This window comes from Bacillus rossius, chromosome 12 (assembly GCF_032445375.1).
Source record: "Bacillus rossius redtenbacheri isolate Brsri chromosome 12, Brsri_v3, whole genome shotgun sequence".
Taxonomy (NCBI): domain Eukaryota; kingdom Metazoa; phylum Arthropoda; class Insecta; order Phasmatodea; family Bacillidae; genus Bacillus; species Bacillus rossius.
Genome location: NC_086339.1, coordinates 3,063,536 through 3,086,628, shown reverse-complemented (window position 1 = coordinate 3,086,628; position 23,093 = coordinate 3,063,536). Strand labels below are relative to the sequence as shown.

Sequence of the window (23,093 nt, the reverse complement as noted above, 5' to 3'; positions counted from 1 at the left end):
TTAAATTTCTGTCACGGGCGCATAACAGTATAGTAGGAAGCCATTTCGGCGGGACTAGAGAACTGTTTATATTTATCAGCCATACAGTGGCAATAAATTGTGGAGATATTACAATGCTCAGGTGTAATTCCTGCTTTTTAAAAAAAATTGATTATTGCTCTTACTTATGAGCCACCAGCAAAAATTCAAACTAACAAAAAAAATTGTGTCGTGCATGGAATGGTTCTCTAAAAACTTTGTATAACAGTTATTCATATGTTGAAAAACTGTGCTCACAAATTTGCTGGTCAGACGTCACGGGATAATCACTTGGTAGTTAATACAGTTAGCAACACTGCCAACAGCTGTCGGACACATCGCAAAATTCCACTGGGTTGAATCCGTGGACCGAGGTCACATGTGCTATGCCGCCGCCGATTCATCATATTGCCATCCGCGGCAGTAAGCGTGGGCGAGGCCAGAAACCCAAGTTTCTACAACTCGCTAAGTGCATAGTAATTCAGGTGCACCCCACACTGGTGAAGAATCATTTGAATCGACGGCGGGGGTGCGTGACTTGTGGGATAGGTTCGGCACACAGGCCTGTGTGTGCGCTGGTAGGTTGTGCAATGCTAGAGAAGTTACGTGTACCTAATTCGGCGGGGGGAGTGAAGCTCCCCGCCAGTTAGAACATGCCATGCACTCGTGAGCTCAGCCTAAAGCCCACCGCACACGGTACAATATTTTCTACTAGTTTGCTTACTGGTTTCTGTACTGTGTAGGCTACAAGCTGAAACACTAGGTGCGCTACAAGTTTCTGCTGCACACGATTCTAGCTGCCTACTAGTTTTGTTAAGAGAATATTCTCCACAACAAATTTTTATTATAATTCACATTTTTTACTGCATACAAACAAGGCTCTTCTTTGTATGCATTTATTAAAACGAGGAGTTGGTCACTATTCCACTTCTTTCCGTCCATGTTTATCACGACATGCGCGCCTAAAAGTGTAAACAACCCCTCGTGCTGTTTTCGTGAGTTCTGATTGGCCACTCCTTAAATATTGGAACACACCAAGCAACGAAAATAGGACGCAGTCTATTACGCACAACCAGTAGCCCAGCTCGTACAGCTACTAGTATCCAGTTTGAATTCGAGTGAAGAAACTAGTAGATAGTAGTAGAGCCGGTACGACTCCTAGCTTACAATATTGTAAGGAATATTGTACCGTGTGCGGCGGGCTTAAGAACCGACGGACGGGTCTACCCGCCTAAAGGGAGGCTGTGGGAGGGAAGGTACGCCCCTATCTCTCCCGGCGCGCGCCGGAGAACAAACATCAGCCCCGGGTCCAGACGGAGAGTCCACAGAGCAGCGCCGGTCACGAGATGGGGGGAGGGGGCGGTGATTCAGCCCTCCGCGTGACGTCAGCTGACCAAGCACGTGAGACAGACCTTCTGACTACTACCTACGTACGCGCTCACTAAATACATACAAACATTATCTCAACCTTGTTAACAAGTGCCTGATAAGGTTGCTGTTTTTAATGTTCTTGAGCAGTGTGTGGCAAGGAGAAATAAATTGAAACACAAAAATTAGTTTTTAAAGACAATTCTACCGGGTACTATGTGTACAGCCTAGGTTGAAATTTATTTCGAAAAAAAAAAAAAAAAAAAATTGTCTGTAAAGCCGGTTTACGGACGATAGTTTAACGTGACGTCATAACAAAACATTGATGAAATGATTGCAAACTTTATGAATAAAATTGACAGTTTAAATAATAAAAGAATAAATACATGAAATTATACTAGTAATCAGATTTTTAAAATGCAAGAATAATTAACCTTTATTGCCAAAATAATTGTTGTTGGAATAAATAATGAAAACCACATTAACTTTTCACTTCAATTTTTCAGTCGAGTGGAAGAGAGATAGATGCGGCGCAAGCGTACAATGAGCGTAACGGGACACAGCGTAACTGAACAATGTGTGTAACGAGACACAGCGTAACGGAAAAATGTGCGTAACGAGACACAGCGTAACGGAAAAATGTGCGTAACGGGACACTTTTTCGTGCGTGCAGCCGGCGTTCATCGATTTATTAGACGTTTTCACGTCAAAAAATTATTTCGTTTGAGAATTATGAGAAAATCTAAGTAGAATTATTACATAACTTTGTATTGCGCTACTTTCAAAATGTTAATACATCAAGGAGTTTGAATTTATTTATTTGTAATTTTTTTTATTGGAAAATTTTTTCTAGGTTTTTTCAGTTTTCTTTTTCAAGACTTTCGACCGGAAAGGTGCATTCTTGACTAGGTCGCCCTCGGCTGTCGTTTGTTTCCCTTGTCTGTGCGCTCATCCACGCTTCCTGTCCTGGCCACTGCTGCAAGCGCAGTGACTCTTCGCGTCGCCGCTCAGACACAAGTATCAATAATTTTCATTCCATCGACTACTCTCACCCCTCTCGCCTCTCAGCACTGAAAGTGAAGATTTTGAACTGCGCATTTTTTTCCCGCCCTCCGGTGGAAGGACTTCTTTGTCTGCGTCCTTTGGCTCCCGACAAGACACAGAAGACACTGTTTCTTCCTCAGCCGCAGACTGTCTACTTCTCTGTGCTCAGATTGGTTATTTCTTAAATCCTGCTATTCTAAATTAAATCTTTCCACAAGTAGTTTCCCAAAAAGGAAACTTAACTAGTTTTAAGGTAGGAATGTAAACAACCTCTCAATCTATTGATTTTATGATAGTGGTGTTTCTCCAGTACGCATCCAAGTTTAGTATTAAATAATAAATATGTAAAAATAATGAGGGGGCGTTACAAATTGTAAAAAAAATTTGTTGTCTGTAAAGTCGGTTTATGGACTATGTTTTAACGTGACGTCAGAACAAAACATTGATGAAATGATTGCATACTTTATGAATAAAATTGAATCATTTTTATTTTAATAATAAAAGAATAAATACTTGTAATTATACTAGTAATCAGATTTTTAAAATGCAAGAATAATTAACCTTTATTGCCGAAATTGTTTGTAATAAGCAATGAAAACCACATTAACTTTTCACTTCACTTTATTAACAGTCGAGTGGAAGAGAGAGAGATGCGGCGCAAGCGTACAATGAGCGTAACGGAACACTTTTTCGTGCGTGCAGCCGGCGTTCATCGATTTATTAGACGTTGTCACGTCAAAAAAGTAGCAAATGTATTGCTTTCTAAACTAAAAAAAAGTTTCAGTTCCGTAATTAATTTAATTCTCCTCATCCTTACTACACAGGAATGTTCAAATCTGTGACTCAGCAGGTAATTTTGCAAAAAAAAAAAAAAAAAAAAAAAAAAGTATGCAAATCATATTATCTCACCGCCTCACTAATGATATGTTAATAGATGCACTCACCGGGACTTTGTTGGGGAACTTGGCGCGGATCAGGGCCACTTCGTCCCGCTTCATCACTGCAACAAAACAACCGACAACCACTCAGTACACGGCACAGAAACACCGCTCACACAATGTCACGAGAAGCAAACGTGTGGTAATTAACTCCAGAAGGTTTAATTATGTAATGAGGCGCGGCGGTCGGGGGTCGGAACAATCCCCCCCCCCCCCTTCCCAAGGCTAAAACGGGTTCGAACCCTGATTCTTCGCGAGCGGGAAACGTGGCGGGCGTTGCCCGTCACATGTGTGTTTCCTCAATTCAATTGGTTTTTTACTGACACACTTTTTTACACTTTACAGATCTTGTTATTGCAACATGGCATTCCAGCACTCAGTGCTCTTTTACCTAATTTAGTTTATATATATATATATATATATATATATATATATATATATATATATACACATATATACATTTCTTATATGGTTATAGCGAAACAATATTTAAATTAAAGGAAATTTAAAAAAAACCTTTAGCAAAGTTTTTTGGAGCCTCTTTTGGCTCAATGTTTTTGTTTTGAGTCTATACCTAGAATATATTTCCACTATATATTATAGACACATTCATAGTAACTGGGGTGCTTATTCCGTCCCTGCTCCACACCCAATGTCACAGCCGGCCTCTGTGGGCGTCGGTCTCGCTCCATCCATGCCGACCCTGCCTCGGGCGGGGAAACCACGCGTCGATCTCCATCTTCAGTTTCTTTGCGTCGTCGCTCGCGGGCGACATAGAGACCCCGAGGCAAGGGAAAACTTCACGACGAAGACTTTAAACATTACGTGTGAAGTCTCGATCAAAAGAAGAAAAAACCATCTACTCAGCAGCGCAAACTGGGAGCTGACAAGAAAGAAAATCCCGGGACCCCTCTCGGCATAAGCCCTCCGGTGTGTCGTCGTTGCGAGCAGAGTCCGGTGCCCCAATCCCTAAGGTTGGGTGGGGGTGCAAGGGCGGCCCCCCTGTACGCTCTCCTTTTCGAGAGACAGCCCCCCCCCCCCCCCCAAGGGCAACAGCCCCGCACCCGCCGCAAGCACTTCAAGCGATGCTAAAATAAAACTAAAAATTTCAGAAGAGTTTTATTAGATTCATTTCATATTTATTAACTGCCATAGATTAATTAAGGGTTGAGGGGAAAAATAAAAATAATTTTTTTTAGAAAAGTGGATCCGGACTGTGGAGGTCCCAAGAGGGGGCCCACTCAGAATGGAAGACGGCCGTTAGCCCGGGAGCCAGCAGACTAGTGGTGTTTCCCTTTGCTTGAGCCTCCGGTAAAAGGGGGGGGGGGGTGGCGGCGAACAGCGCGCCAAGTGTGGCTGTGGCAGGTGTGGAGGTGTGGACGTCTTCACCGCGAGGCCACACACACGGAGCCCACAGCTTCAGGAGAAACAACGCGATTGCAACTCGTAAGTCTGTTCTGCGGAAAGCGTTTTAAAAATCCGCCGAGGGCTGAAAAGTACTTTTGATTTCGGATTTAAGTTTTTAAAACTATTCATTGCCTTATTTTAGTGGCGTAGTTAAGGCGTATCGCCTTGTCTTAACCAAATGCATCTTTACTAACTAGGTAGCTACATAAAAAAATAAAACCTGATAAATATTATAGCCTAGACGTACCAAAAATTGTCACAAACACATTTAAATAAAACTAAACAACATCTCACTACAAACATAAAAATAACAAATAATTAGCATATAAGACACATGAGCTGCCTAAAGTATATATTAAAGGCATATTATAAAGAGTTATACAGAGTTAAAATGGCTAAAAGACGTGTCTTCAGAGTAATTTTTTAGGCATATAACAACCGGCACACCTTTCATTTCTATGCCATATAATGTTACGGTCACCGCTCATAATGCACGACGAGAAGACTGCGCGCCAGTCCAGAGACACCGCGCTAGAAGCACCAGCCAGTCCCGCCTCACTAACACAGATACACCCCTGACGAGGCGGGCCCCTTAACGAATGAAAAAATCAAAGATTATATTCAACGAAACTGATTTCAGAAATGTTATGTGTGATTGCACGCCGCTGCCGCTCCACAGGAATGCGCCGGTGGGGACAGGCCGTGGCCGATGCCTTCCACATGCCTGTCGCACCTTAATGACCTCGCTATCAACACAGCGTTAAGCGGAAGCAATAGGAACAGAAATTATGTCAAATTGGTTGTTTCATTTGTTCAGATTTTGTAGTTTTTTTTTTTTTTTTTTATTTTTTTTTTTTTATTGTTCGTTAAGGCAGATGTTACACATTTGAGAGATTTACAAAGTTTCCTCTATTGACAGTATGTAGGTTATTCCCAAAAATGTGTTAGTACTCAAAAGCGGATGTCTAGGGACCGGAAAAATTCGCGGTTTCGATGGCCTTCAGGATAGTCTACGCATTCCCCTGTACACTCGGGCAAGTAACGCAAGTTCATTGGCTGTTGATTTGTGAGTCGTCCCAGCTGGTATGACTGTGATTCGATCCTTCTTTGGTTGAGGGGTTTATAACTGGTTGAGATTCGTCCAGATTAACAGTAAGCCAATAGCAAAATCATCTACAAGGTATGTGTATTTGAATTTTAGCCTATCGCCGAATGAATCCGCGAATTTTTCCGGTCTCTACCGATGTCTCCTCAGGGAACACTATCTGTGTATTCGTCCGCCCACTGGGTGCAGTAGCGAGTGTGTCCGGTCCGACGGATGATCCGAGGGGAAGAGGAGGGGTAGGGACCACGAGAAGGCGCGCACCACAGAACGGCCAGTTGGGAAGCCTACGATTCACTCGTCCTTCTGGACATACCCGAATACTCACGTTGGCAAGCCTACTTTTCACAGACGAGACCCGTAGTTCCCCGAAGTTCATACTTGCTTTTTTTTTTTTCGTACCACAACAGGTGTATTTATTTGGGGGAAACCGTTTTAATGATTTCATAGTATCTTAAATGTAGCTATCCTAACCAAATCAACCGTCCACAATGTTTTAAAGTATTTATAGTGTAGCTAACCTAACCTAATTGATCATTAGTTATCATGAGTTGTATATTTATTTACAATGAACAAAAAAAAAAGATGCACGGTCTTGCGTTTGGCTCTCTCGTCTGTTGAAAGAAGGCTTGCCAACGTGAGTATTCGGGTATGTACAGAAGGACGAGTGAATCGTAGGCTTCCAGCTTCTTCCAACTGCACGCACGCCCCTAGGGGCGGAAGGCCAAAGCAGACGATGTCTCGCGCAGCTTGCTACATAATAACAATTTCCAAAATTAAATTCCCTTGCAGGATATCAAACGATAGAAAAATCGTTAAAAGCAAAAGAAAACTTGGTTCGATCCAGGAATGGCGCGTATTTCGGTCCCCTACCTCTCCATCCCTTGAAATTAACATAGATAGGCCGGAACGCGGAATGAGTCGCGGCAGCGCCGGATATCCGTGAGGCCGCCGCGCTTATCTGAGGAACGAACATGTCGTTTCCTCGTGTTTCCGTTCCTCCCGGAAGCCGCCCTGAGACGAGAACAAACACCCTGCGTCACTGCCTCGTCCGGCCATTGTGTGGTCACCTGCCACGCGTCATTCGACGGGAAGCCTTCATTCCACAGACGAGAGAGCCACACCAGAAGTTCCCCCAAGTTCATGCTCGCTTTTTTTTCCCGTTCTATCTCATTGTATAAACCGGTGTGGCATTACATTTTGCGGTCAATTTGGATAGGTTATCTACATTATAAATACTTTAAAACATTGTGGAAGGTTGGTTATATGAGGTAAGTATAGCTACATTAAAAATACTGTAAAATCATTTTACAGTTGCTTAGCAAATAACTTTTTAATATGTAGCTATCCAGGGCTAGGAAACAGTTTACATGATTTCACAGTATCTTTAATGTAGCTATCCTAACCAAATCAACCGTCCATAATGTTTTAAAGTATTTATAATGTAGCTAACCTAACCTAATTGACCATTAGTTAGCATGAGTTGTCCAAAAATAAATATTCACGGACTCACGGCAAACGAAAAATATGGCGGCGTACAAATAAATACCGTTGCCTTGTTTATGGTCTTTCCTTTTATCAACACCGCCATATTTATTTACAATGAACGAAAAAAAAACAACCGAAGATGCACCATCGGGTGTTTGGCTCTCTCGTCTGTGAGAAGAAGGCTTCCCGTCATTCGACTGGCCACGAGGAAGCACTGTCCGTGAACAATTCTCGGCTGCACGGAGGGCGTAACTGCTTCGACTGCGCGAACAGCCCACAGATAGCTTCCAACATTGTGCTACCTTATTTTAACACTATCGTCCCGGAATATCGATGGAGTACCTTGGTGGAAAAAAAGGGGGGTTGTCTGTAAAGTCGGTTTGCAGACGATAATTTTACGTGATAACGTCATAAGAAAACATTGATGAAAAATTGCATACTTTTTTAATTTTCAAATATTATTTAAAGTTTTTGCAAATTTGATTTAAATAATAATTTGTTTAAATCTAATCACGAACAATTAGTTAAAAAGCCCGCTTTAACCTGTTTTGATATTATAGAAGATTTTCTCACACGGTGGTTGGCCGGTTCTTGCACGCTCGACTCAGTCGGAAAGTGACAATGAGTCGTGCTTTTTTCGTGCGTGCAGCCGGCGTTCATTGATTTATAAGACGTTATCACGTCAAAAAAAAAATGCAAAAACAAAAATCTGTGGAAATTTTAATCTTGCTACACTTACATAACACAAAAATTCATCGTACGACATAAGATACTCCGAAGTAAGGTTTTAACGGCCGAAATGTAATGAAAGCAACGTAGCTCTTACCATTTCACACAAACTCAACTATTGTTTCAAATACTGCGTATCCCAAGCAAGTCACTGTCAGCTGTCCAACGACAATAGTTGAGACCTCGGCACCACCACCACGTGCTGCCGAAAATAATTGTTATCTATATTTAAAAAAATGAAAAATAATAAACTGAAATGCCCAGCTGTGTCTCGCATAAGAACATCACGATGTACTTTTATAGCTACCACTTGAAAAATGCCATTCAAATCTAATTTTTATAAATAACGTGACTTTTAAAGAAACTTTTAATTTTTGATTTCTAAATTTATTATTTTCACTCGTATAGGTAACATTAAATATATTTTTTTTCAATATATATGTACGAATCAACTGCTGTTACGCCATCAGGTCGGTGTGGTTTTTTTATTGCACTTGTTAAATGATCGTAGTTGTACATGTACATATGCCTTGTCTGATATATTTAGAATTATAAATAGGACGTATAACTTTATTTGCAACAGAAGAACACACGAAAGTGCTTGTCACCGATGTCAGATGTCCACACACCACTGGCTAGTATCGGCAACAAGAAGCAGGGCCGCTGCCTAACAATGCACGGCGCGTGGGACCGACAGACAGACAAGACAGCAGCAAGCCAGCGAACATGCGGACATGCAGAGACCTGCCGGTTTGTGGTCGGCGGTCATGACCCCCGGAAACAATACCGAGACCTCGACACGTGCCAAGTTTACACGCGCGCAAGACAAGACGAGACTCGACCGCCGGCATAAAGGCACCGCGCAGACACTCAAACCTGGGGACGCACCACAACGCCGAAAATACAATAACGCAGAAAACCATAACGCCGAATGCCAAATTGACCACAACGCCGACAGCTAGAAAAATGCTGTGTACCGCAACGCCGAAATACATTAACACCGAAAAATGTCATTGCAGGACTGCCACTAAGGTTAGGTTAGGTAAGGTTAGCACACAGATTCATTCCGTTGTTTTTCTATTTGCTCCTGTGGCCCCTCTCCTCGCAGAAACATTTTTCGACGTTACTGAATTTCGGCGTTGTGGTACACAGCAGTTTTCTAGCTGTCGGCGTTGCGGTCCATTTGGCATTCGGCGTTATTGTACGTCCGGCGTTGTGGTAACGACCCCTCAAACCTCTCGCCGCCAGGAGACGCACTCCGCCTGAACTCTCTCTCAACGAAGAAGTGACATTAACCACTGGCCATATCTGCATGTTTATGTAGAATAAGTCGTCAGCTGACAACCACCCTTCCACCCCCCCAAGGAATCAAGTAGTCACTCACTGAGGGAGCCCGCCGGCGCTTGCAATAGCGTGGCTGTGAAACGGAGCTGATTAAGGCCCCCGGCCTACCCGGGCACACACACGATGCGCAGAGCTTCAGGAAAAAAACAACGCGATTTCAACTACTCGAGATATCCGAGTGGGGTCTGCTTACGAAAAGCTTTTAAGAACTCGCTGAGGGCCGAAAAGTACTTTTGATTTCGGATTAAGTTTTTAAACTGTATTTTCAGATCAGTTAAAATGGCTAAAACGCATGTTTTCAGAGTAATTTTTAGGCGTAAAGGAACCAGGACAGATTTCTTGAAAACACCTTAAGGGGCCCGCCTACCTGGGCACACACACGGTGTGCAGAGCTTCAGGAAAAACAACGCGATTTCAAAACTACTCAAGATATCGGAGTGGGGCCTATTTACGAATAGCATTTAAGAGTTCGCTGAGGACCGAAAAGTACTTTTAATTTCGGATTAAGTTTTTAAACTGTATTTTTAGAAGCGTTAAAATGCCTAAAACTCGTGTTTTCAGAGTAATTTTTTGGTATAAAACAATCAGTACAGATTCTTGAAAGCACTAAAGGGGCTTGCATAACACCTTTATCTTCATTTATCCGCCATATAATGTTACGGTCACCGCTCAAATTTCACAGTTATCCTGTGACGACGAGACGAATGCGCGCCAGTTCAGAGACTTGCGCTTAGAGGCTATACCGCGCTGGAAGCACCAGCGAGCGTCGCGCTTATCATCCCGCCTCACTAACACACATACACCCCTGACGAGGCGGGCCCCTTAAGGGGCTTGCATTACACCTTCGTCTTCATTTCTATGCCATATAATGCTACGGTCACCGCTCAAATTCCACAGTTATCTTGTGACGACGAGAAGACTGCGCGCCAGTCCAGAGGAGACACCGCGCTAGAAGCACCAGCGAGCGTCGCGCTTATCATCCCGCCTCACTAACACACACACACACACACCTGACGAGACGGGTCCCTTATCGTAACTTGTCACAACTACGTTTTACGGAAAACTTCTGCATATTTTAGAGATTCCTGCTCGGACGCCGTACTTCTGTCGCTCTGGAGACCTGTGTTCTGCGGCGGCGGAGGAGTCCACCAGGCGTGGGGCAACACGGCGACTGCGAGCTCGTCACAGCACACCTCGGGGGCTTATCGACACGCCTCGCCGGAGACTCCCCCCCCCCCTCCCACGCCCGACGGAAGAGAAACCGCAATGCTGAGGCGCCGCGGCGCGGAGCCGAGTTGCAACGATGCATCGGCGAGAGACAAGCAGCAACCATCGACGGAGGTTCAGAAAAGGCTCAGAAAAATTGCTCGATGAAGCAACCCCCAAGCAGACTCACGTCCGACTGACAGGGATTTCGCATTTTTGATAACCAAAAACCAAACCAACATCATTTTCCCTGTGATCTAACCGATTTTTTATAACGTAAATCCCCTCCCCCCTAAATATGAATCATCACTTAAGTGATTCTTAAACGTTGGCCAAAAATGGGGAGAGAAAAAAAAATCTTCAAAATAAGACAACCAAGCGGTTTGGATCACAAATGACTAAATCTGGAGATATACAACGAAGTTTTTCAACCTTCCTAAAAAAGAATGTAGTCACACCTGCTTCCTCGAGAGAGATAAAAAAAGAAATGTGTAATGGCTGCACATAACGGGGTGGATCGGAACTAGTTTCCTTACTGGGACAAGTCAGCGCTGTGCCAACGCACTCGCTGCTAGCCGCCGAGCTGTTGACACGACGAACAGAGATACTAGTCCTAGAACTACCTCACACCAATACTTCAAATACAGGCTTGGAAAGTGCGCTTGTACGCGCGATTCACATACCTCCACGCAGGGTTGGAAAAAGGGGGGGGGGGGGGGGGGGGGGTTTGTCTGTAAAGTCGGTTTACGGACGATAATATTACGTGATGTCATAAGAAAACATTGACGAAAAATTGCATACTTTTTTTTTAATTTTCAAATATTATTTACAGTTTTTGCAAATTTAATTTTAAATAATTTGTTTAAATATATATTCACGAACAATTAGTTAAAAAGCACGCCTTAACCTGTTTGATATTATAGAAGATTTTTCTCGCACGGTGGTTGGCCGGTTCTTGCACGCTCGGCTCAGGCGGAACGTGACACCTTTTCGTGCGTGCAGCCGGCGTTCATCGATTTATAAGACGTTATCACGTCAAAATCAAAACAAACTTTTTTTGTTTACACTTTTTTTATTACGTTCGTTATTTAATGTCCTCAGCATGTTCAAGTGAAAGCCATACAATATCTCGCTTTCTGCCACTCATGTTTAGCCAAAGAACTGAAATCCAGCGAATCTGCACATCTGACTGGGACTTGACCACAGAAAAAGGAAAAGGTAATTTTTCCCCACAGGCGGACGATTAGTATATAATTTTTTGTTATTGTAAATCACAAACATTAATGGCCAAAAATTTTGTTGTAATTAGAGAGGAATTTTACCTTTAATTTAAAAAAACTTAGTTATCCTAATTAAATATTCATTAAAAAAACATTTTAATTTTTATAAAAAAACACTTGGTTTTTAAAAACCCTGCCTTAAAACTCGTGGTTCTCTGGAAAAATGTTAACTTTCAAGTAAACAAACGTCGAAAATACATCAAAAGAGTATGGATACATGATTTCAAAATTAGCGTGTGCCTACAATGATGCCAACTTCAGTTATTTTACGTTTTTTATTTAGACAAGAAATGTAAGAAGTTCATAAAACATCCATCGAAAAAGAAACGGAAAGATCAAAGATGTTCAGGTTTTCGGGACCAGCTAGTTCGGAATGCACGTAAGAACGTAACAGCGAGCGTGGTGCAGATGCCGGGTTGTGAGGATGAAAGAGCGAGGTAAAGCGTGTCTCAAAGAAGGAGTACGAGTCGTCCGCACGAGACGGCGCCACGATACAAAACAAGGACGTAACCACGGCCGTCTCCCTCCCCTGTCATTACCCCCGCTCCAGGAATAGGGACAGTGCATATTGCATGAACCGTCCGGCCTGTCAACCACAACCGCGGCTTCAATTAGGGCCTACCTCGCTACCAGAGGCAGCACAGAGCTTCCTAAAACACACGCCACTTCAAAGTGCTGTCGGTTTACGGGGAAGAAAGAAAAAAAGCATTCAAGGATACGTTGAGGTCGTATGAGTCGTCTTTTTTCCGTATTTCGTTATATATATAAGTATATGAGTGGAAATTGTTAAAAAAGGGGGGGGGGGGGGTTGTCTGTAAAGTCGGTTTATGGACGATAATTTTACGTGATAATATCATAAGAAAACATTGATGAAGAATTGCAGACTTCGTAATTTTCAAATATTATTTACAGTTTTTGCAAATTTAATTTAAAAAAATTTGTTTGAATATAATCACGAACAACTAGTTAAAAAGCCCGCCTTGACCTGTTTGATATTATAGAAGATTCTTCTCGCACGGTGGTAGGCCGGTTCTTGCACACTCGGCTCAGGCGGAACGTATAACTTTTTGGTGCGTGCAGCCGGCGTTCATCGATTTATAAGACGTTATCACGTCAAAAAGCATTCAAGGATACGTTGAAATCGTATAAGTGGGTTGTTTCCGTATCTCGGTTTTATTTTTATTATAAGAGTGGAAATGGTTTAAAAAGCGTGTACTCGGAGCGAAAGCAGTCAAGGGACTCCTCCACCACGTGCTCCGCCCACGTGGTCGCAGCGCGCCAACACCCGGGGGATAGCACGGGGGCAGAGCGCCTGGACCGAGCCCCCCCCCCCCAAGGCAGCGACCCAGTTCGGCCGGAGCCGTCCGTCACGTGACAACACGCGCTGCCAATGGGCGCGTCCCTCCAAGGACGCCGCCATTAACCTCCGGCGCTGATGATGATAAAAAGCAGCAGCCTTCGGGCTCTCCCGGACCTGACGTGTTGACGGGCTCGGAACACAGCGATAAACAAACACGCCGACCCCGTATCGTCCTCCGCCGACGAAACACTTACGAAAACACAGCGAATCAAGTCAACACTTTGGAAACAAGCGTCGGGAGAGATATATCCCCTGACCGAAAATTAGCGCTCTCATCCGACATCTGCGTGGATTCTCTCTTCAGCAGGACCCAAGGCCTTCCTCAGCTGGGGATGACGGGAATGCAGAGACAAACAAAGACTGCCACGTCAGACTGTAACGCCCCTCGTGCCTAAAAATTATATTATAATTTAATAAAAAAAAAAATTCTAGGAAACAGCTGAGAAAAACACATAAAGAAAAAGACAAGTATTACCAGAGGGGGCACGAGGCGGTGAACAAGACAATTTGGTACTTCCTGCACACAAGCAACTTGGGAGCTAGAGGATCGTTAAAATAGATATAGGTTAGTAAGAAATAAATAAATCACTACATAAGTAGACTGGTCTATAGGTTTCCTGTTATTTAAAAAGAATTAAATCTGTCAGTCAATTTTTTTGGATTCTTTAAGTTTCACAATGAAGGGTATTAACAATATATTAAAGTTATTAAACAGGGGGCCGGCCCGATATTATTAAAACAAGTGATACTATCTTTTAAACAACATAACACAACACAAGACGTCACTCTCGTTATGTCCGGACGTGGACATGACACACGGTCCAATACCGCGCGGGTGAAACAGGGCGTCTGCAACAACTTTAAAGGAAAGGTGGTATGTTTCACTGTGCCGTTAAGTTCTTTCACTGAACATCGGTAGAAAATAATTTATGAAAAGAGACAACAGGCAAGGGCGGTATTCCAAGACGTGCGGGTGAGGCAGCAAACAAGCACTGCATTGTTGGGATGAAACCGTAACCTCAACAGCGGACCGTATTCCAGAACATATCCAAACTGAATCGTAACAGGGAAACAAATGGGCAAGTTTTAATAAACGATGCCCCGCGGGAAGCTAAAAAACTGGTCTCAAAGAATTCCACGTGGCGTTTCGCAACCATCCATACAATTGTTACGGCCAAATTACCAGGAGACAACAGCACCATCGCCCAAAAATAGAACGACCTTTCTAATTTTATCAAGCACTTCTCAAGTTGTGATAATTTCTTGTGATGGCCACCAAAGTTTACAAAATGTCTTCCAGGATAGTTTTCGCTATCAAAGTTTAATTTGGCACACCAACACGCTTGGTATGTCCCCCAATGGTCGCGGTCCGCCATCTTGACGAAATCAAAAGAAAAGTGAGCTCTGCGCAGCGCGGAATTTGGGACAACAGAAAGGCAGAGGATTAAATACACCAAAATTCGTTCCCTAAAAACAAAGGACTGGCCGTGCGTGTCCTAGGAATATGGTTAGGGTACATGTGTAGCGTATTCAACGGCTAAATCCTTATTTCTGTGGCTTGGAAGTTGGAATACCGTTCCCGAGGTAACACCGCGCTCTTGCCACGGTCGCACCAGGACGTGACTAGCCGCACGCACGACGACCACAGAACTGGGTCACGTGACTGCCCCTTCCCCTCCCCACCCACAAGAAGCCGGACACAATCGATACCGCCAGACTGCCGCCGTCGCGCCTACACGACTATCGATACCTCGCGCACCACGCATTAGCTTCAGTTCAGCTTCGCAACAACATTAAATAGGTATCCTATCACGTTAATTATTGCCACACTGAAATATACTCGCTCATAATACTGCACTCTCCTTTCGCTTCATCATAAGGTTAAGGAGCACACTTCTAAGCATTTACGATTGTGTACATACTTTAAACAGTCTCGTGCCCACCCACTCGATAGTAGCTTTCACAATATATTAACAACATGGCTGTTATCAAACAAACAAAACCGGTGAAAAATAATTACCTCTATTTTGGTAGCCACATATTTTGTGGCGTGGCGTACCCGTAAATGCTTGCATCTCCTAATCATTTATATATAACATGACCTTTTTATTACAAAACAGCATGTGTTTTTTTAGCACACTTTTACTCAGCAATTAGTCGTTAAGTAAATACATATTAACATCGCGTGTTTTCCTTGTAATTTTATGCGCGGCTTTAATTTTTTTAATTTTGATTTGTTTTTACTTTTCATTGCTGCATTACGCATGTTGTGGCACTATGTTGCTGGAGCATGCATTATTTCTTTGATGTTTCACGGCACATTGGGGGTAAATGTGACCTTTATTTGTTTCTGGACAACCTGTGAAGAATTCTACATTAATAACTATAAAAAAAAAGGGGGGGGGGGGGTTGTCTGTAAAGTCTGTTTACGGACGATAATTTTACGTGATAACGTCATAAGAAAACATTGATGAAAAATTGCATTTTTTTTTAATTTTCAAATATTATTTACAGTTTTTGCAAATTTAATTTAAATAATTTGTTTAAAAATAATCACGAACAATTAGTTAAAAAGCTTGCCTTAACCAGTTTGATATTATAGAAGATTTTCTCGTACGGTGGTTGGCCGGTTCTTGCACGCTCGGCTCTCAGGCGGAACGTGACAATTTTTCGTGCGTGCAGCCGGCATTCATCGATTTATAAGACTATATCACGTCAAAAAAAATTAACCTAATACTTTTTAGTAGAACCCCTATCCTGAGTTTTTTTACGTGACGTGTAATAAATCGATAAACGCCGGCTGCACGCACGAAAAAGTGTTCCGTTACGCTCATTGTTCCGTTACGCTGTGTCTCGTTACGCTCATTGTACGCTTGCGCCGCACCGACAGAAATGAAAACTTAAAACTTTGTTTATAAATGTGTAATATGAAATAATTTCTACGTCAAAAGTACGTAAGAAAATGAATCTGATAACAAGTATAATTTCAAGTATTTATTCTTTTATTATTAAAATAAAAATGATTCAATTTTATTCATAAAAGTATGCAATAATTTCATCAATGTTTTGTTATTACGTTGTCACGTTAAACTATCGTCCGTAAACAGACTTTACAGACAACCAATTTTTTTTTGCTAGTAGTTACGGGTCCGCCCTACAGAGCGTCACATGTCGCGCGGAAGTGGATTCAGCTTGTTCTGCAGTGGGACAACCAAGGAGGGGGGTGCTAGGGGAGGGGGTAGGGGCGTGACGGCGCGCCAAGACGCACGGAAATACACCTCGCCGACGAGGCGCCTCAGGGACGCGGTGTTGCCAACTGTTGCGCAGGCTATCGGGGAGGGCGCCAGCAGTGCTGACGGAGTCTCAGGGCTCAGGACACGAGAAGCCTAAGATGTACATCAAGTTCTGTCCCTGCCCGAACACGCCCGAATATTCACCTTAGGCCAACCTCGGGATTTGTTTTATTTTTCTGCACAGGAAGAATTAATTCAAATATTAAAAGTGGTCGGTTAGGTTAGCTACATTAAAACACTATGGACGATTAGTTAGGTTAGTATAGCTACATTACAACTAAACAGAGAAATATAAATATATATAAATAAATACCCGAGGTTGGCCGAAGGTGAATATTCGGGCGTGTTCGGGCAGGGACAGAACTTGATGGACATCTTCCCTCAGGACACAGCCAACTGTCTGGTCAGCTGAGTGCGGTAGAGGGGCTGAGTGCGGTGACTATGCTGGGTTGGTGGCCCCAGCCGCTAGTACACTCCCGATCAAACAACAGGGAGCGATCCCTAGCAGTTCTGTTCTTTTAAAAAGCTCTAGAATGTATTATAAAAGAGAACTGGAACGCTATTCTGTTAAGGCGCACATGTGGGAGGGGAACGTGAGAATGCCGGCCGTAAGGTTAGAACAATCTGTTACTCAGACTACACTGCCTCACCACCACTCACCAGCTCAATGACGAGGACTGTATTTGTCAACGACCTATAAAACCACCCTTTACAAAATCCATTTCCCTTCAAGATCTACTTCACTTTCAATATCCATCCCAATATTTTTTTTTTTTGTTTTTAATAACAGAATGTTAAATTACACGTCTTTCAAGAATCTGCACGGAACATTCCATGCCTAAATATTCTGAATACACGCATATTGGCATATTCATTCTTCTAAAAAAACATTTTTAAAAAAAAATCTAAACACGGAATCGGAACTACTCGTCCGCCCTCAGCGAATGCTTAATTTTTTTTTTCGTAAACAGAAGAGACTCGGATATCTTTGAGCAATTTTCAAATTGCGTGTTAATTTTTTTTCCCCCAAAGCTCGACACACTGTATGTATGTGTGTATGTATGTGTGTATGTGTGTATGTATGTATGTATGTATGTATGTGTGTATGTATGTGTGTATGTATGTGTGTATGTATGTGTGTATGTATGTATGTATGTGTGTATGTATGTATGTGTGTATGTATGTGTGTATGTGTATGTATGTGTATGTATGTATGTGTGTATGTATGTGTGTATGTGTATGTATGTGTATGTATGTATGTATGTATGTATGTATGTATGTATGTATGTATGGATAGGATCGTTTTAACCCACAAACTTCGGGTAAATGCATCTGCATAACCACTAAGTACTTCTTACGAAGGAGAACTTCCACGGGATGTCTACATTTATGGGTGCAGATGCGGCCAGCATTAACTTGATCGTGAGGACACGAACATTATTTGTGCAGCTGAGTGATTTGTTCACCAACCAGCACACTATTCAGTTAAGTCTCGCTCGATGAACGTCCAACTCCGTTGTAGGCTGGATGTCGAGCACGCCGGTAACTGTGGGAACTATGAAGGTGCTGGTAGCCGTAGCTTTCAAGTTAAACTTGTTTGTTGAGGGTTGATGTGTGTGGGGGGGGGGGGGGGGGGGAGAGAGGGGGCTACAATTTTCGAGCATAAGGAAGAAGGCCACCGCCTGCCTGCAGATAGCTGGCGCGGTCTTGGAGACAGAGAGGAAGTCATAGGTCCGCTTCCCGCCACAAACCTACTTCTCGCCGCACCTCTCTACACTCCTGACTCCCGACAGCAAGTGCGTACCACCAGCCCGGACGCCGTACTTCTGTCGCTCTGGAGACGTGTGTCCCAAACTGGGAAGCCTTCTTTTCACAGACGAGAGAGCCACACCCGAAGTTCCCCGAAGTTCATGCTCGCTTTTTTTTTTTATCCGTATCACAACCGGTGTATTTATTTGGGGAAAACTTTTTACATGATTTCACAGTATCTTTAATGTAGCTATCCTAACAAAATCAACCGTCCACAATTTTTTAAAGTATTTATAATGTAGCTAACCTAACCTAATTGACCATTAGTAGAGACCGCAAAAATTCGCGAATTCATTTCGCGATAGGCTAAAATACAAATAGTTATACCTCAGTGCTACCTCTGTCATTGGCTCACAACTCACCTGGATGACTCTGGGCCGATGAGAAACGCCCGACCAAAGCTTTATCGAATCACAGGATGCTACGTAGGGACGCCTCACAAGACAGCAGCCAATGAGTGGGTGACATTTGACCGAGTGTAAGTAGAAATATGGAGTTCATCCTGGGGGTCATTGAACCCGCGAATTTTTCCGGTCCCTAACCATTAGTTATCATGAGTTGTATATTGATTTACAATGAACAAAAAAAAAAAAACCGAAGATGCACGATCGGACGTTTGGCTCCCTCGTCTGTTGAAAGAAGGCTTGCCAACGTGAGTATTCGGGTATGTCCGGAAGGACGAGTGAATCGTGGGCTTCCCGACGGCGGAAAGGTTTCTGCCCCGCCCGGTGTGCTGACGTCAGCGCAGGAATGCGACCAGCACAGATACCGCACCGCACTCTGCCGCGCTGTTGCCACGTCTACACGGGCGAGCGTCAGCACCGCACATTCCAGCAGCAGTGTCTGTCCGACCAATGCTCTGTGGCAACGTGCCGCATTCACTTGCACGATGCATCTGGTTCACGTTATCACACACAGAGGGCAGCACTGTAGATTGCTTTAGATATTTATCTCGGCTTTATTAGAGATCTTTCTACAAAATACAGATTCATGTAAAAAACGTATTATAGATTTTTAATACGTTCTTAAAATTTAACGAAGAGGCTTTTTACGGGTACTTCGTTTTCCGTTTCAAAGCAACTTAATGGAAAAAAAAATTTCTCAAAATGCTGTTCAACGGAAATTACACAACCATACAATCAAAACGTTTGTTCGAAAATAATTATTTTCACGCAAAATTTGCAGTTTGTAAATACCCATCATGCTTCCAATTGGCGAATATTGTTCAAGAATCTGCACCGGGTATGTCATGTCTAAAAATTAGCAATTTTCACGCTCCTGAAAACTAAGGTAACAAACGAAACCCGGAAACAGATCTACCCTCAGAACTACGCTCTTCGTAGACAAACACGGATATCTTGAACGGTTTTCAAAACGCGTGTTTTTTTTTTACGTGAAAACGTCTAATAAATCGATGAACGCCGGCTGCACGCACGAAAAAGTGTCCCATTTCGCACATTGTCCCGTTACACTGTGTCCCGTTACGCTCATTGTACGCTTACGCCGCATCTATCTCTCTTCCACTCGATTGGAACCATCGATTTGACTTTTTAGAGGCACATTAAACTTCAAACACTCCCATTCGTTTCCTACTTTTCCTATCATCGTCCTATCCTTAACAGAATAACACAGATTGGAAGAAGTTAAATAGCAAACATGTATAAAAGTTATCGTTAAAATAATCTCTTCGTTAAAGTAATAAACATATTTGAATTAATGAGTGCAAATATAAGTAAATTTATCAATTAAACTGTAGATATCATTTCACTCCTTCTTTGTATCCTTACAAAATTATGATAATTCAATAAAATTGATTCAATTTTATTCATAAAAGTATGCAATCATTTCATCAATGTTTTGTTATGACGTTGTCACGTTAAACTATCGTCCGTAAACCGACTGTACAGACAACCAAGTTTTTTTTTTGTTCTGGAGCTCTGCACATCGTGTGTGCCACAATTGGGAAAGTTCCACTGAACCACACTACGCAGAAGGCCTATCTGGGCCACACGCAACAGAACAGGCGCGCATTATTTCATCGCCCGCATTTCAGCTCGACAAGCGACAAGCAGTCTACAACGATTGATAACTGCTTATTACTTGCGAACTACCACCATTGTCAGGTCTCTTCGTGGTGAAAGTATTTTGGTTGTATAGAAGCTTCGCAATAATCAACATTTAAACACTAATTTACATTAGCTCGGCATACATAACAGCAGCAACAAGTTGGTCGTTAAACATCAGACACTCTTAAAATAAGGAAGAGAAGATTTCATGAACTATTCATATAATTTTAAAAAGTTTTGTTTACTAAATTTGTTAAATCCTTAAAATTTGTTCTAGCGAAGTGGATTTTTCAGAAAAATAACAAATTTTTTAATGTTTTATATTTCTCTTGATCATGTTGATCTTAAAAAAACTAGCATGGCGGCCATAAACAGCGTGAGTCTGAATGTTGTCACCCCAACACTACGGCGATTACCTTGGAGGCGTCGCGGATGACACAGCATCAGCTCCGGAGGCAAATCATGGCTGACGTGAAAAATGTCAAGGCCGCATCATGGCGCTTGTCCTTCACTAATTGTTTTGTTTGTGGCGCACTTGAGCGGACGAAAATAAAAACACACTTCCACGGGCTAACTTTGGCTCATGACGTCACACACATCACAGTCTTTCGCTTCATCACAGCTACGCCGCGACCCTTCCCCTTCTTCATGCGACAGACACACGCAGTGTCTCCAGATTGGGTTTTTTTCCCCCCATATTGGGGGAAATTATTTTTGGGGGGGAAATTTTGGGGAAACTAGATCCTTGGGGAAATTTTTGGGGAAAAATATTTCGGTAACGGGGAAAAATGGGGAAGTATTTAATCTGCCTGCCTAGTATTACTTCTAATGCCATCTCTAATTCTTTTTTCAAACAAAACATGTTTAGTTTTTTAAACACTCACTTTATTGAATGCATTAAAAAAGCAGCTAGCTACAGATGGCCTTGATTTGAATAAGTTGATAGGTATTGGTGTTCTCGAATGCTAGTGTGGAGAGAGCATTCTCCATAATGAATGTGGTGAAAAACAAATTGAGAAATAGAATGCATACCAGCACAGCAGATCACATAATTAGAGTGCGGTACAGTTTGAGAAACGAAGGCTGTAATAAATTTGAGCTAAGCACTAAAAGGCTTGCCAAGTTTAAGTCAGAGGATGTATATAATAATAATTACAATGTCGGTGTCATGTTGCTTTTGGCATAAGTATGGTTGTACTGACATTATTGTTGTTTTATTCCAGCATAAATGATATATAGTGTTTACATTAGTAAAATAGTTATGTATAGTAGATTTCACTTAATTTCATTCGTTAATTGTACTATGTAACACAATCTTTTTACTATAATAGGTCAATCTACTGTAATATTTATGACAGAGAAAATGTATATTTTGTGTTGGTATATAGGTACTCAATATTATCAAAAATTAATAAATACAATTATGCTGCTGTAATTTTACTTTAGTCAGTCATTAAACCACAAATTAGCTCTCTTGTATACAATTAAAAAAAACATCCTTTTCATTAATCAATAGAACGAAAAAAAAAAATCATAAAAAAAATCAAAAGTGACGCCCGTATAGCAGGTTTTATTATTACTTTTATTTTTCTGGTTAGACGAATTTTTTTTATTTATACATAAAAAAATTAATTTATATACTTCGATTCTTGATACGTACGATAGTTTTACAGCTATGAACATATAATACCACACCTTTAAGCGGCCAACACTGATAATAAATAATATTTTAAAGGAATAGGTAGATAAGGTAGGTTAAAGATTTTTGGGGAAATCTGTATCATTTTGGGGAAATTTTTTGTCTGTTTTGGGGAAATTTTGAAAACTCAATCTGGAGACCCTGGACACACGCAACTTGCATTCGCAGACGACGCTCCAACCCTTAACGGACCAATACGGTTTTGGAACTGTCACTCCTTGTGGACATCTACCAGAATCTATGCCATGCAACAACACCAAGAACAAAATAACCCTATTGTAAGCCTAGGGCAAGTTACAACCCCGTTATTCTCTAGTAACTGAAGTAGAACGACGGTGGCGAAAATATTAAATCACATGTCCGACAGCAATTTATGCTAAAGTTAAAATTTTATCAACGACGCATTATATAACCAACAGCTAGTTTACACGTGCCCATTTCATTACGAACCGATAAATATTTCATCATTTAGCTCAAACTTTATTTTTCTAACATGTCTTCACAAGTGGTGTCACACTCCGACAGGATCAAGCATGGCCAGAGAATTTAACGAATAATAGTTCGGAGGAAGTTACTTGTGCGAACGGGATTGGTAAAAACCCAGCCTTTTTCGGGCTGTTTCAATGAAATCCGGGATTTTTTGACTTATGTTTACAAAATCAATTTGGTTGGTTTTTATGAAATTGATTTTTTTTTTTAAATTGTTAACATATTATGAAGCCTATTGAAAACCTGATCAGTTTTCTACATTTCTTTTTCTAAATGAAATATTTTCATATTACATGTATCAATTTCCAAGGAGTGTGTTAAAAATAAGCTGAAATTAGCCTGTGTTTTGTACTGATGTGCGGGTCTGTATTCTACGTGCATGCTTGGTGAACTGTAATAAAACACGTTAGTTTTTTATAATTACATTTACACATATATGTATCAATATTGATG

The 23,093-nt window shown here is 41.9% G+C and overlaps 2 protein-coding genes across 3 annotated transcripts in view; both read right to left on the bottom strand.

The window, feature by feature from the left end:
* LOC134537381 (uncharacterized) overlaps positions 1-23,093 on the bottom strand; it is an 843,397-nt gene that overhangs the window by 377,153 nt on the left and 443,151 nt on the right. The window lies entirely within an intron of this gene.
* LOC134537362 (microtubule-associated proteins 1A/1B light chain 3C-like) overlaps positions 1-23,093 on the bottom strand; it is a 55,249-nt gene that overhangs the window by 18,663 nt on the left and 13,493 nt on the right. For both annotated transcript variants that reach the window (XM_063377715.1, XM_063377714.1), the window contains exon 2: positions 3,375-3,430. In XM_063377715.1, the coding sequence (XP_063233785.1) occupies positions 3,375-3,430 (56 nt within the window). The remainder of the gene's footprint in view (positions 1-3,374; positions 3,431-23,093) is intronic.